This window comes from Gadus morhua, chromosome 14 (assembly GCF_902167405.1).
Source record: "Gadus morhua chromosome 14, gadMor3.0, whole genome shotgun sequence".
NCBI lineage: Eukaryota > Metazoa > Chordata > Actinopteri > Gadiformes > Gadidae > Gadus > Gadus morhua.
Window position 1 is genome coordinate 3,474,113 of NC_044061.1, and position 12,676 is coordinate 3,486,788.

General features: G+C 49.7%; 1 protein-coding gene across 1 annotated transcript in view; it reads right to left on the minus strand.

Annotated features, from left to right (window-relative positions):
- Positions 1-4,779: 4,779 nt before the first annotated feature.
- Positions 4,780-12,676, minus strand: part of LOC115558186 (protein kinase C-binding protein NELL1) — a gene marked incomplete in the record, with an annotated part of 136,883 nt that continues 128,986 nt past the window's right edge. Inside the window, 4 exon segments of the mRNA XM_030376067.1 lie at positions 4,780-4,934; positions 5,597-5,821; positions 9,060-9,236; positions 12,481-12,674. Of these exon segments, the coding sequence (XP_030231927.1) occupies positions 4,884-4,934; positions 5,597-5,821; positions 9,060-9,236; positions 12,481-12,674 (647 nt within the window).

Below are 12,676 nucleotides of genomic sequence, written 5' to 3' on the forward strand. Positions count from 1 at the left end.
GTACGGAGGACAGAGAGACAGAACGCGAACGACAGACGATGTCGAGAGGAGTCTCGCGACGATAGAGTTTTGAAACCAAGAAATGCGGCGGATTACTAGGTTAGGCTATTCATGATTTTTCTCCCAATTTGTGTCTCTTCCTTCCGTACATCATGCAGAAATTGTCTGATCTAATAGTACATTCAAATCGAATGGAAGTCTGGTTAAACATAAACACACACACACACCAACACACGCAGACACACACTTGACCCACACGCACACCCATGCAGACACACACGCACCCCCCCAGAGAGACACACACACACACACACAATCCTCAAACCAGACACTTTGTTGCAAGGCACGTGGGGGGGTGTTAAATAAACACTTAGCTGTTGCATCGGAGCATCGGTCAATAGCAGCAGTATAGCTGGCCCTGTCACTTGCTCAGCCTCACTCTTTAATTACACGGGCATCGATCGGGCCGCATGTCGATAAGGCATTTAAGCAGCTTAATCTTTCCTAGCATATTAGCATAGGCGCAGCACGTGGAAAGCACCCAGGATCCATGCACTTAGTTTGGGAGGCACGAGGCGTAGCTGCAGGTGGAGCCTCTGTTTAATATTCAGCTGTGAAGGAAGGAGGAAGGGAGGAGGAGGAAGAGGAGGAGGAGGGGGAGGGGGAGGAGGGGAAGAGAGCAGAGAGAGAGAGAGAGAGAGAGAGAGAGAGAGAGAGAGAGAGAGAGAGAGAGAGAGAGAGAGAGAGAGAGGGAGAGGGAGGGAGGGAGGGAGGGAGGCGATCAACAAAGGCGGCATCTTACTTTGTTTTTGCATAAGCCTGCAGACAAACGACTATTCTTATCATTCTAAACCAGGAAATCTATGAGAGGGAGGCTGGAGAAAAAGGGGAGAACCCCCCCCCCCTGCCCCAACAAAAACAAACTTGTTTTGTGATCTAATCAAATCTGGGCTGATTGGATTAATCTCGCCCCGTTCGGGGGGATGTCTGCGTTGTAACGAGTAATCATCTCCACATTTACCACCTCATCCACGGAGAGCCGCGCGGGGGTTCGCCGTCGGCAGGCGAGCGTACAGCGGCCGCACCGAGGGCCGGGGCGGGGAGGCGGTCGCTCCGTCACCGCCGCCACGGCCCCGCCCGTCTCCAGCCTGCGAACGGGGAGCACCCCTGGGTGCTGCTGCTGCTGCTGGCTGGAGAGAGTGACGCAGGACCTGGTCACCCCCAGACATGGGGTAGGGGAGGGAGGGGAGGAGGGGGCGCTAGGGGAGCCAGACTGACAGCGGGTTAATAGGCAGGACCCTTTCGGCGGTGTAACATGTGCGTGTTGTTCAATGGACCAACCCCATTGGCGCCGCCGCCACCGCCTCCAACACCGCCGCCGCCATCACCACCATCACCACCATCACCACCATCACCACCATCGCCGCCTCCACCATCATGGCAAACTAAATCCCATTCAAATTGGCCATTCAGATACACGTCTGTGTGCGTGTGTGCGTGTGCGTGTGCGTGTGCATGTGCGTGTGTCTTCTTTAATGGCCTGGATTCTTCTGACACCCAATACGCAGATCCCCTGCAGATATGGAGTGGCCTCACATGGTTACCTTAAAGATACTTCCTCCTTGGTGACACACGAGGTACCTTAAGGTACCAGAGGGCTGCAGCTCATCCTCTCTGAGATACATGCCCTCGGGGAGGGGGGGGGGGGAGATAACGGCATGATTCATAAAAGGGGAACATGAAAGGGTAAGGCTGGGGCCGTTTCTCGGTGCTGGATTTGTCAGTGGAAAAAAATATGCATATGCTTCAGTGAATGGCGGATCGATTCTTTAGGGTAGAGGGTGGCTTTGACTTTATTCTTTTAGCTCATGGCGTCGGATCGTTGTGTATTTGGCCAGTCCCGCTCTGACCTTAAATAAACGGCGGGGAGATAAATCTGTCGGGGAGGAGTGCACCACAGGCCAACGCATTCCATCGCATGAATAACCAAATGCCAAGCCGGGGTGTTCACATTCGTAAAGTAAACAACTAAAATATTTATTAACCGAAGGATTTTACAGCAAACTCTTATCACAACAAAGTCTTCAAGTTCAAATGTTTACCTTTGAGTACATTTAGGGTTGGAAAAGAGGGCAAGACCTGGGGGTGAGTTTCCTTCAGCGAGATCCTCTTTAAAAATAACAAAAATGGACGAAAATAAAAAGACGAGCACACCGGGGGTTCCTAAGTTTAAAAGAGAAAAAAGAATAATAAATAAGATACATAAATTAAATATGCTTCTTCTGAAAAAAGTGAGACATTAAAGGGGGTGGTATGATGGCTTGCATCAAGAACATGATCGTTTTCAATATTTTTTACAAGTGTACAAGCTCTTTTTCCTCCTCCGGTTTCCGAGGTGAAATTTTCAGTTCATTTTGTGGTGGAACAAAACTTTTTTTTTTCTTTTTTCTTTTTGACAACGTTGTTCAGAACAGCTGAACATACAAGCTAGTCCTATCCATAAAGCACACCGCTCTCTGGAGGCGGTGGAGGGCAAACATCTAACCTTGACAAAATGGAGAAGGGTTAAGGCAAGAATAAAAGGAATAAAGAACGAAATGAAGTGAAAGAAATGTCTCTCTTCTCACAATTGTTCGACACACAATGCAATTGTAAGAAGCTGTGGTTATTCACAAAGTCGTAACTCTCTAAAGAATCCTCCATATTACACAATATTTACAGCCAAACGCAACCGAACGCACAAGAAAAGTAAAAAAAAACAGTTTGACACTTAAAATGAGTCAGGTGAGCGGAATAGTAAACAGAACGGTGAAGGAAATCAAACCTTATGAGCTTATCCTAGGTGTTACGTATGTAAAAACATTCACAGACGGTTGGAAACTGTGTGCTACAGTCGCCCTCGTGGTTCATATCAAATCAATCAAGATGACAACCTTAAAAAACCCCCCTTGTGTTTGACACGGTTTTATACAAAGAGTCTCCTGTTCCGAGTGACCGATTGGGAGTTGCATTCGTCGGCGATGAAGAGTAGATACAGGTATCATTGCACAACATTTTCTGAACTTGTTTTTTTCTTTATCTTGTATCTTTCTTTAGCTTGTACCCCCCCCCCCCCCCCCCCCCCACCTCAATTCAAAGTAGTTTATTTTTTCAATTTCAACAAGAGGCATTGTGACAACAATGGAGATCACACAACGAGATACACACAAGCGGGAGAGACACGAGCAGAGATACCCTTTGGGCTGACGGCCCACCGGGCAACACACATCACACACACGCACACACGCACACACACGCACACACGCACACACGCACACGTACGGGCGGGCGGGCGGGCGAGAAAGCTCGCTCTATCCAAAGGAAACCCAACTCAAAATATAAAACAGCTTGCAGGACGGGCCACAGACAACGGGATGAGGGGAGAGCTGAAGGAGGGGCTTTGGGGGGGGGGGGTGGCAGGGGGATCGAAAGCTTTAGTGGATCATGTAGAAGCAGCGCTGAGGGTGGGGGGTGGGAGGGAAGAGGAAGGGGCGCCTGAGGTGAGAGCGTGTGAACGGAGGCGTGTGCTGCTGCTGCAGGGTGCCGGAAGCGTCTCCCCTTAATAATAAGCCCTGCTTGTCTCCAAACAGGTGTGACCCCCGTCGGCCTCCTGGCATTCTCACATGCATGCCCTAATTATCTCCCTACTCTTTGTTTCTCTCTCCCGCTCTCCCGCTCGGCTCCTCATCGCTGAGGAACTGTGAGCGGTGGGACTAGCGCGTGGATGTGCGCTAGCATGGGGAGCTCTTCGAGGTATGAACGCGCCACACAGTGATGGACGGAAACGTGTTCCACACTTCTCCCTGCACGTTCTTATGGATGAGACGGTTTGCGTTAATGGCGAGGGCTGGCCGTTTGAGATGCGGTGCAGCATTCTGCTTGGATCCTGTGTTCCAGACCGGTATCAAGCCCCCCTCGCATCACTTTAGAGGGGGAGGGGGGGATAGAGAGAGAGAGAGAGAGAGAGAGAGCTAGAGGGAGAGAGAGAGAGAGAGAGAGAGAGAGAGAGAGAGAGCTAGAGAGAGAGAGAGAGAGAGAGAGAGAGAGAGAGAGAGAGAGAGAGAGAGAGAGAGAGAGAGAGAGAGAGAGCTAGAGGGAGAGAGCGTGAGAGAGACAGAGAGCGAGAGAGAGAGACAGAGAGCAAGAGAGAAATGGGTTTGAGAAGGTTGTGTTTAACTAAGATGCTATAAAAAATAAATAAAATAAATAATAAAATCAATGACATCAAGATCCGTCGAAGACAAACGGTTTGACACCTCACTCGTGAGACTCCGCGCAAACAGAGCTACCTCCAGGAATGCCGTGAGTGAAACAGTGGCGTGTGTGTGCATGTGTGCGTGGGTGTGCGTGTGTGTGCGTGCTCGAGTCCAGATCGGTGCACGGGAGTGACAGCAGGGGAGTGGAGGGTGGAGAGGGGGTGTGTTGTTGCTGTGTGGTGTGTGTGTGTGTGTGTGTGTGTGCAGAATGTCTGTGGTTCTCCTCCAGTGGCACTGAGTCATTCCCACCACGCGCCAGCCCCGCACTGATGACGTCATCGCCGCCGCCACATTAACAAAAACAAATCAAAACACAGCCGTGTGGCGTGTGTGGGGGCGGATCCAAAGGTTAAGTGCCGCCAGGGGGGGGGGGGGGCCCAGCCCTGGGCGAGGAGAGGAGGAGGAGGAAGGGAGGAGGAGGAAGAGGAGGAGGAGGGGGAGGGGGAGGAGGGGAAGAGAGGAGGAGAAGGGGGAGGGGAAGAGAGGAGGAGGAGGAGGAGGAGGAGGAGGAACGGGAGGGGGGGAAGCCGTCTTCTCAGCCAGGAGTGAGGAGGAGTGTTCAGGGTTCTTCTGTGTTCTCTCTCCCGCTCAGTAGTTCTGGAGGCAGTCGGGGTCCACGGAGCAGCAGACGTTCCCGTTCTGAGGGGGGGGGGGGGGGGGGGGCACAGGAGGGGAGGGGGGGACACAGAGATGAATACAGGCGTTACACCGTGTGCGTCTCCCGATACGTGTGGTTGGAGGTCGAGGACGGAGGCCGCTGCCACTGTGAGGACGAACTCTGTGTTGGCTAGCGCTCTCCCAGCGCCGCTCTGTGGTACATGTACAAACATGCTGTTTGATGTTTGCCAGCGATGAGCGTACAAACACATATTCCTATATATGCATATGTGCGCGTTTATGGGTGTGTGCATGTGTGTATGTGTGTTTGTATGTGTGTGTGTGCGTAGGTGTGCGTGCATGCATATGTTTATATGTGTGTGCATGGGCGTGTATGCGTGTCTGCGTGTGTGTTTGTGTTTGCGTGCATGTGTGTGTATGTGTGTGTACGTGTGTGTATGTGTGTTTAGATGTGTGCACGTCTGGTGTATATGTGTGCATGTGTCTGCGTATGCGTGTATGTGTGCGTGTATCTGCGTGTGTGCCTGTGCATGTATGTGTGTGTGTATTTGCGCATGTGTTTATCTGTGTGCCCGTGTGTGTGCGTGCGGGTATGTGTCTGTGTATCGGGCTGTGCATGTATGTGTGCGTGTCTGCGTGCGTGTATGTGTGCCTGCGCCCCCCCCCCCCCCCCCCGTCCTCACCTTGCACTTGCAGGTGGTGCATGGGGAGCTGGGCATGCGCCACGAGGCGCCGCTGAGCCGGGCGGCGCCAGCCGGGTCGCGGCAGGTCCGGCGGACGTCGTAGGGGAGGCGCTCGGCCTGGCAGGGGTCGCTGACGCAGCGCGGGCAGCACTCGCCCTCCGCCACCGCCGCGTACTCACAGGTCAGCACGGGACACTGCAGCGGCCAGCACTCCACCTCGCCCTCCTGCAGGGGCACGCACGCACACACACACACACACACACACACACACACACACACACACACACACACACACACACACACACACACACACACGGACACACGGACACATGCATAGATGAATGTACACACACACACCACACACAGATGCAAACACACACACACACACACACAAACGGATGTGAACACACACACACACGGATGCGAACACACACACACACGGACGCATAGATGAATGTAAACACACATACACACACACAGATGCAAACACACACACACACACACACACACACACACACACACAGAAGAATGCATACACATAAGGATGCACATATGTGTTTAAACACCATACACACAAACGTACGCAGCACACACACACACACACACACACGGATACATGCATACATGTACACAAACAAACACACCACACACACATACAGATGCACGCAAACGCACAAACAGGAATGGAAAGGAGCTTGCATACACACACACACACACACACACACACACACACACACACACACACACACACACACACACACACACACACACACACACACACACACACACACACACACACACACACACACACACACAAGAGAGAGAAACAAAGGGAACAAAGACACAAAGGATGAGACAGATAGACAAGAAAATAGGGAACAAATAAACAATAGCAGGGAAAAGTTGCGGCTATCTGATTAGCTCCACAGCTCCTCGTATAACCTTGGAGACGCACGTCTCTGGACGATGGCGTCTGTGGGAGCAATTAAAACCAGGAGCTCACATGGTGCTATCAGGACACAGTGTTGCCACGGCAGTGTGACTCGTTCTAATTATCGCTGTGGTAATTACTAGAGTTATCAGCACCAGGCTAGGGCAGCACACACACATAAAAAAAAAAAAGGAATACACAATCGTCGCAGGGTCTACGTTGTTGATCTTACGCCATTTCAAAGAATTGTGAAGTTTTGCATACATTTTAGACCAAATCATTCTGTCCTTGCCATTGGTTATATTTCATGCTTTATTTACGAACATATCAATTCAGGGCATCTCAAAATAAATAAACCCCATAGATTGAGTAAATCAATGTTTTTTCTCTCGATAAAATGATAGGCAGGCCAAATGAAAATTCTGGATGGAGGTGTTAATTTGGCTGTACGGCTGACTGAAGAAAAATTGCCAGTTAAACTCCCGCCTGTTTTTTATACATCAAAAATACACGTTATCAGCCATGTATGCTAAATGTGATAAATTGAGGTTGCATAAATGAATGCTTACGCTTAACGCGATGCGAATGATAAAAAAGAGTATTTTGCCGAAACTCTCTTTATTATATTTTTGCCATCTGGACTTCTTACACAGACAAATGTTTATTGGTATGACGTTTAATTACCGTTAAATCAGCATCTCGCCCATGACTTGAGCAGCTTTATTAATTAATGGTTGTGTGCATACTGATGTAGTCATGTAGACCTACAGTCTGAAATACCATTCTTACTTATAAGCCTGCCACAGCATTTAGCATTGAGGTAGACAGCGAGAAAACACAATCATCACATTTCTAAAGACTTGTGATGGCACTTCAGCTCAGAATGGACAATAGTAATACAAATTATGTTCCTGTGTTTTCCGTGGCAGGGAGCAATAAGGTGAACCCAAACCCATTTGTTTGTTTGCGATATACGTCGAAACAGGGAACTTAGCTGCGCGACAAAATTGCTACATGCGTTAATTTTGCTTATGCGTTAACAGGTGTGTGGAAAGCTTGAGCTGTTGTCAACTGTGTTAGCTACACCAGCGTGCGAACGCATACGTTATAGGTATCGCTAGCAACCAGGAGGTGATGGCACTTCAGCCCTTCCCCTGGGTATGCCAAAAACCTATTTTCCTATTGCATTGCGTTTTATTCCAAAACACAGTTTATTTTCCATAATATATTCTGATGGGGATGCTGGGAGGAAAACAACCGCAGAACTGCTCTCAAAGGCAAAGCAGAGCGAGGGCGTTTTAACAAGTACTTGAAAGGGAACCACATTACGATTTTCTTCAGCGGCGCTGGGAAATACCCAAGAAAAGTTTAATCTTAAAAAAATCTCTTCCACTACTAAAGGTTTCCGATCACTGCGTTAAGGCATTGTGCGCTTAGACTAAATTATAGTATGGCTGTCTGGCCGTCTACCTCTTCCAAAATGAATCAATATTTGAAATCCTGAAACATGTTTCTAAAACTTTCTCAACAAACACCCTGCTGTCAAACTGAATCAGATAGAAATCTTCAGAGGGAAAACAATTTGCATCCTGGCCATGGATTTTAATGGAATGTCGACAGCACATTGTGATATGGTCCTTTTCATACAAATACGAAAATATGAGTGGACATGAGCTTCTACAAAGGCTACTTGTTGTAGAAAATGTGCTTTGATCCAAAATACATAGCTAGGAGAAGGAGCCAACAGAGGAAGGCATTCCACAGATTTATCTGAGGTTGGATATTTTCTATTTAGAGTCAGACATGTTAACACAGGATAGTGCTCAAGGCAACACACAAGTCACGCATGCTTGTTGTGATGTAGCCCAACAGCTAGTATTAGGCTAACATGTCATTTTATGATAACCTGCGACTCAGTCTAATAAAGTTGATTCTCAAGTGTTATTTGAGCGCGTTCTTAAGCTTATTTGAGCGCGTTCGGAGAGCATTTGCAGAAACCATATCCTGCAAAAAAAGCCCATGAAATAACTAAAGCTTCGATGCTTAATCATGTTTCAATGGCTTACTATTCCACTGAGCTTATCCCAAAAGCTGGCAGCTTGCCACCCATTAGATTAAACACAGAACAAGACCCAAAGTCGAATCTACCGACTTGTGCCTTTTCTTTTCCTTCCACTACGACTTACGGTTCGATGCTGAGCTCTGTGGCTCCTCTTGTTTGTGAAGCACTTAACACAACACTGTGTGGCTGTGTGGAGCTCTGTCTGGACAGCTGTTGTCACTAAAAGCACCTCCGAGGTGTGGGCCATTTCAAACACAGCATTGATCATTATGTCAATCATACTCAAGTACGCTCACTAGCTTAAGAAAAAGGATCACAAGGTTGGCGAATGTCCATCGCCCACTGAATCCGTCTCTGCACATTGTCGCTAAATTCCTTATCATACACATACTGTAAAATGCGTACGTTTGTGTGCGTGCGTGCGCGTGCGTGCGTGCGTGCGTGCGTGTTTGGCTGTGTGTACCACTCACCATACAGTGACACTGGTGACAGTTGTAGAGCCAGGAGGCCCCACTGCGGTAGAGCAGCCGGCCACTCTGGTCCAGACACTGGCTGCTGGGACGCTGGTCACAGCTGGGGCAGCAGGAGAGGTCCTCCCTGGGGTCCCCACAGTCGCACGGCTCCCTCCTGCAGAACGTCTGGCTGTCCTACAACCCCCACGGCCACAGAGAGGCAGAGTACCGTCAACCAGGGTCGCTCAGTTAGGGATCAGGATTTGGTTTAGTTAGGGAGGGAGGGGGACAGAGAGAGAGGGAGGGAGAGAGAGAGAGAGGGAGAAAGAGAGGGAGAGAGGGAGAGAGCGAGGAAGAGAGAGAGGGAAGAAGGGAGGGAGAGAGAGAGACAGGGAGGGAGGAAGAGAGCGAGAGAGAGCAGTAGTGTAGTAGCTATCGGGTATTTGACAAAAAGAAAAGAGACACAGTCAGCGGGAGGGTGAGAGAGAGCGAGAACGAGTGTTTTAGCTATAGGGTATTTGACTCAGAACATGCAGAGAGGTGCCAGGTTCAATCCCGAACGCCCGCAGTCTGTAGGCCTCCATGTGCACAATTCCCTCACCTATACCCTCGCTCCTTAGGTGAACATTTTGCATAGTTTTCTGAATTCAATGAACGTCACTTTGGAAAAAAATCAACTACTAAATTATAATCTAAATAGTGACTAATTAGATGCGTTACCATGGCTACGATTCTGATAGGATTTAATGCAGGGAGACAGGTTAGTGAACCAGCTGATGTGTTTGGCTCTCAGCCGAACACATCATGTTTCGGTCCTCGATGTTCTCACCTTTATAGCAGGCATCTGTATTCACTGTAATTCACCTCAGATAAAAGTCGGTGGTAAATAACTAAATAGTCCAACTGCATGGAAATGACTTGACTGTCCCACTGATTATGGTGCTGTTTACCTCCACTCCCATGTTATATTTGGACTGGAGTTATACAATATTGACGAACGTCCTCCACGTATCCGTTTCATTGCCTTCCTGTTCTCCAACAACGCCCATTTCAGCACTTTGCAATTTTGATTAGTCATTCACATCGGAGAAACAATCCACGCAGCGGCTCAAGCTAATGGGAACCCTGGAGGGCTCACCACCTCGACGCAGTGTAGTTCAGGGGCCGGCGTGGTGTGAACAGGGGCCTGGAGTCATGTATATAGGCCTGGAGTCACGCACGCGAGCGTGGAGTCAAGCACGTGGGCCTGGAGTCTCTTAAGTAGGCCTGGAGTCATGTATATAGGCTTGGAATCACACAAACGAGCCTTGAGTCACGCACGTAGGCCTCGATTCACGCACGTGGGCCTTGAGTCATGCACGTGGGCCTGGAGTCATGCACATGGGCCTGGAGTCATGCACACGGGCCTGGAGTCATGCATGTGGGCCTGGAGTCACACACTTGGGCCTGGAGTCACACACTAGGGTCTGGAGTCACCCACATGGGTCTGGAGTCAAGCACTGGGGCACGTTTCCAAGGCTCACCCTGTTCCCCGAGTGCGAATGTTAACAGTGCTTTACTTAGCCCTGGCCTGGATTTAGATGTACAATCCTCCTATTAAAAGGCTGTTCCAGAATGTATGGGCACCATTCAAATATATTTTGTTCTGCAAAAAATGGGAGGTACGTGTCTGTTTTATTAACAAAGCGACCGTAATAGTCCCTGAATGCTAATGTCTCTGCCCTTGAAGACGACTCTCTTTACGGTTATAGTGCGGCGTTAGGGTAAGATAACTGTCCGTTCTGCTAATAACCTGGGTTTTCTAAGAGAGCCGGTTCACGCAGGATTAGGCCTGAATGCCTAAAGATCTCCGCAGCGAACCGAAAACAGGTCGCTGTTTAAATCCATGCTGGTGACAAAGAGGCCTGATGAAAGAGTTGGAGAGTGCTGGGTAGTCACTCCGGGGGCTGACTCCGAACACTTCTGAGTGGCTCTCTCTCTCCCCTCAGGAGGGGAATGGGAAAGTGGCCCGGTCACACTCTGGCGCCTTCCATCCAGCCCGGCGGCATCGGAATTATTTACCCCTAACGCAAGCGACGGAAATATAAATAAGCACGAGGTGAGGAAGAGAAATGGTTCATGTTGACAAACAGCGCAAGACTTTATTTTCCTCTCCAGAAATAGGTCTACCTATCCTGACGTTCCCGTCGCTCTCCCGGAGCGGGGCTCATCAGAGCTCGCCGCGGTTGCCGTGGCTCCCATGACGATGGGCTAACGTGCCGAAGAGGCAAATTTGGGTCACACAGCTGGGGGGGGGGGGCACCTCCTTCTTTACTTCGAACTCTTACGAGGGAACGGCACACCTGAGCTGGGAATCGCCAGCGATCCCAGGTGGCAGCCGCCCGGAATATTCATCTGAGGAGATGAAACGGAGATTCATGGGGGTCTGCTGGGAGGTCTTCTGAGGACGTGCACCCCTGAGAGCTCACGGAGGAAGCCGAGGTCAATCCAAAACAAACAGAACAATAAGAGTGCTTCTCTGGTTTTGCGACTCGTTTACTTGCACAACTCGTTTCCTGAATGAGTTCGTTTTCGACAACAGATTCCTGCCTACTTGTGTCTCTTTGCTGCAGTTTAGTCTTAGGCCCAATCCCAATTTTACCCCTTACCCCTCCCCCTTGTTTTGAAGGGGTAAGGGGAAGGGGTAAGGGGTATAAATGGGATTGGGCCTTAGTCTTTGATTTGGAGATGTTGACAACATCACTTAATATGAAGTGGAGAGGAGTGGAGAGTAGTGTCAATAAAAGCGACATCAAAAATAGCAGCTGGAAATATGATGAGGAAAAGCAGCCCGTTCTTCAATACACGATGACAGGGATGTCAAATTCAAGTGACAGTTCATGGGGGTCATCCATCTTCGTCATAACAACATGCTTAATGAGAATGATCTGTGACAATGCCGAAATGAACATGAATGACAACGGGTAGTTAAACACATCATTGTAACCATCACCACCCTCATTACTCCACTTAGCTCTATTTTAACCTCCGCAGTCTGAACATCACACACACAGAGCGTCTGAATCTGTTTGTTGTTTCACTGCATTTATGCTGCATTAACTCATAATCCAGTATAAGGAGATGATTTAACCACCAATGCAAAATGAAGTGCTCTGTCGATCTTCGTCAGTATGGAACATTTCTACCAATCAAGGTGCTTGGATTGTGTTTATTTGTGAGCGTGCATGCGTACGTGCATGTGTGTGCGCGTGTGTGTGTACATGCGTGTGTGTGTGTGCTTGTGTGTGTGCGCCTGTGAGTGTGTGTTTGTGTGTGTGTGTGTGCATGTGTGCGTTTTAACATGTGTGCGTGCATGCGTGCTTGTGTACGTGCGTGCCAGTGCGTGCGTGCCAGTGCGTGCATGTGCTTGTGGCCGGTGCCCTTGTGCGTGTGGCGGTACCTTGCAGGAGCAGACGGCGCAGGGGTCGTAGCTGGGCTTCCAGTCCTCCCCGTTGCGCCAGACCCCGCCCTCGTGGGGGCAGTCGCCACTGCAGCCGGGCCCGGAGGCGCACACACAGTCGTAGCCCCCCGGGAGGTTCACGCACACGCTGTCGTTCCAGCAGGTGTGCGTCTGCAGGCTGCACTCGTCCACGTCT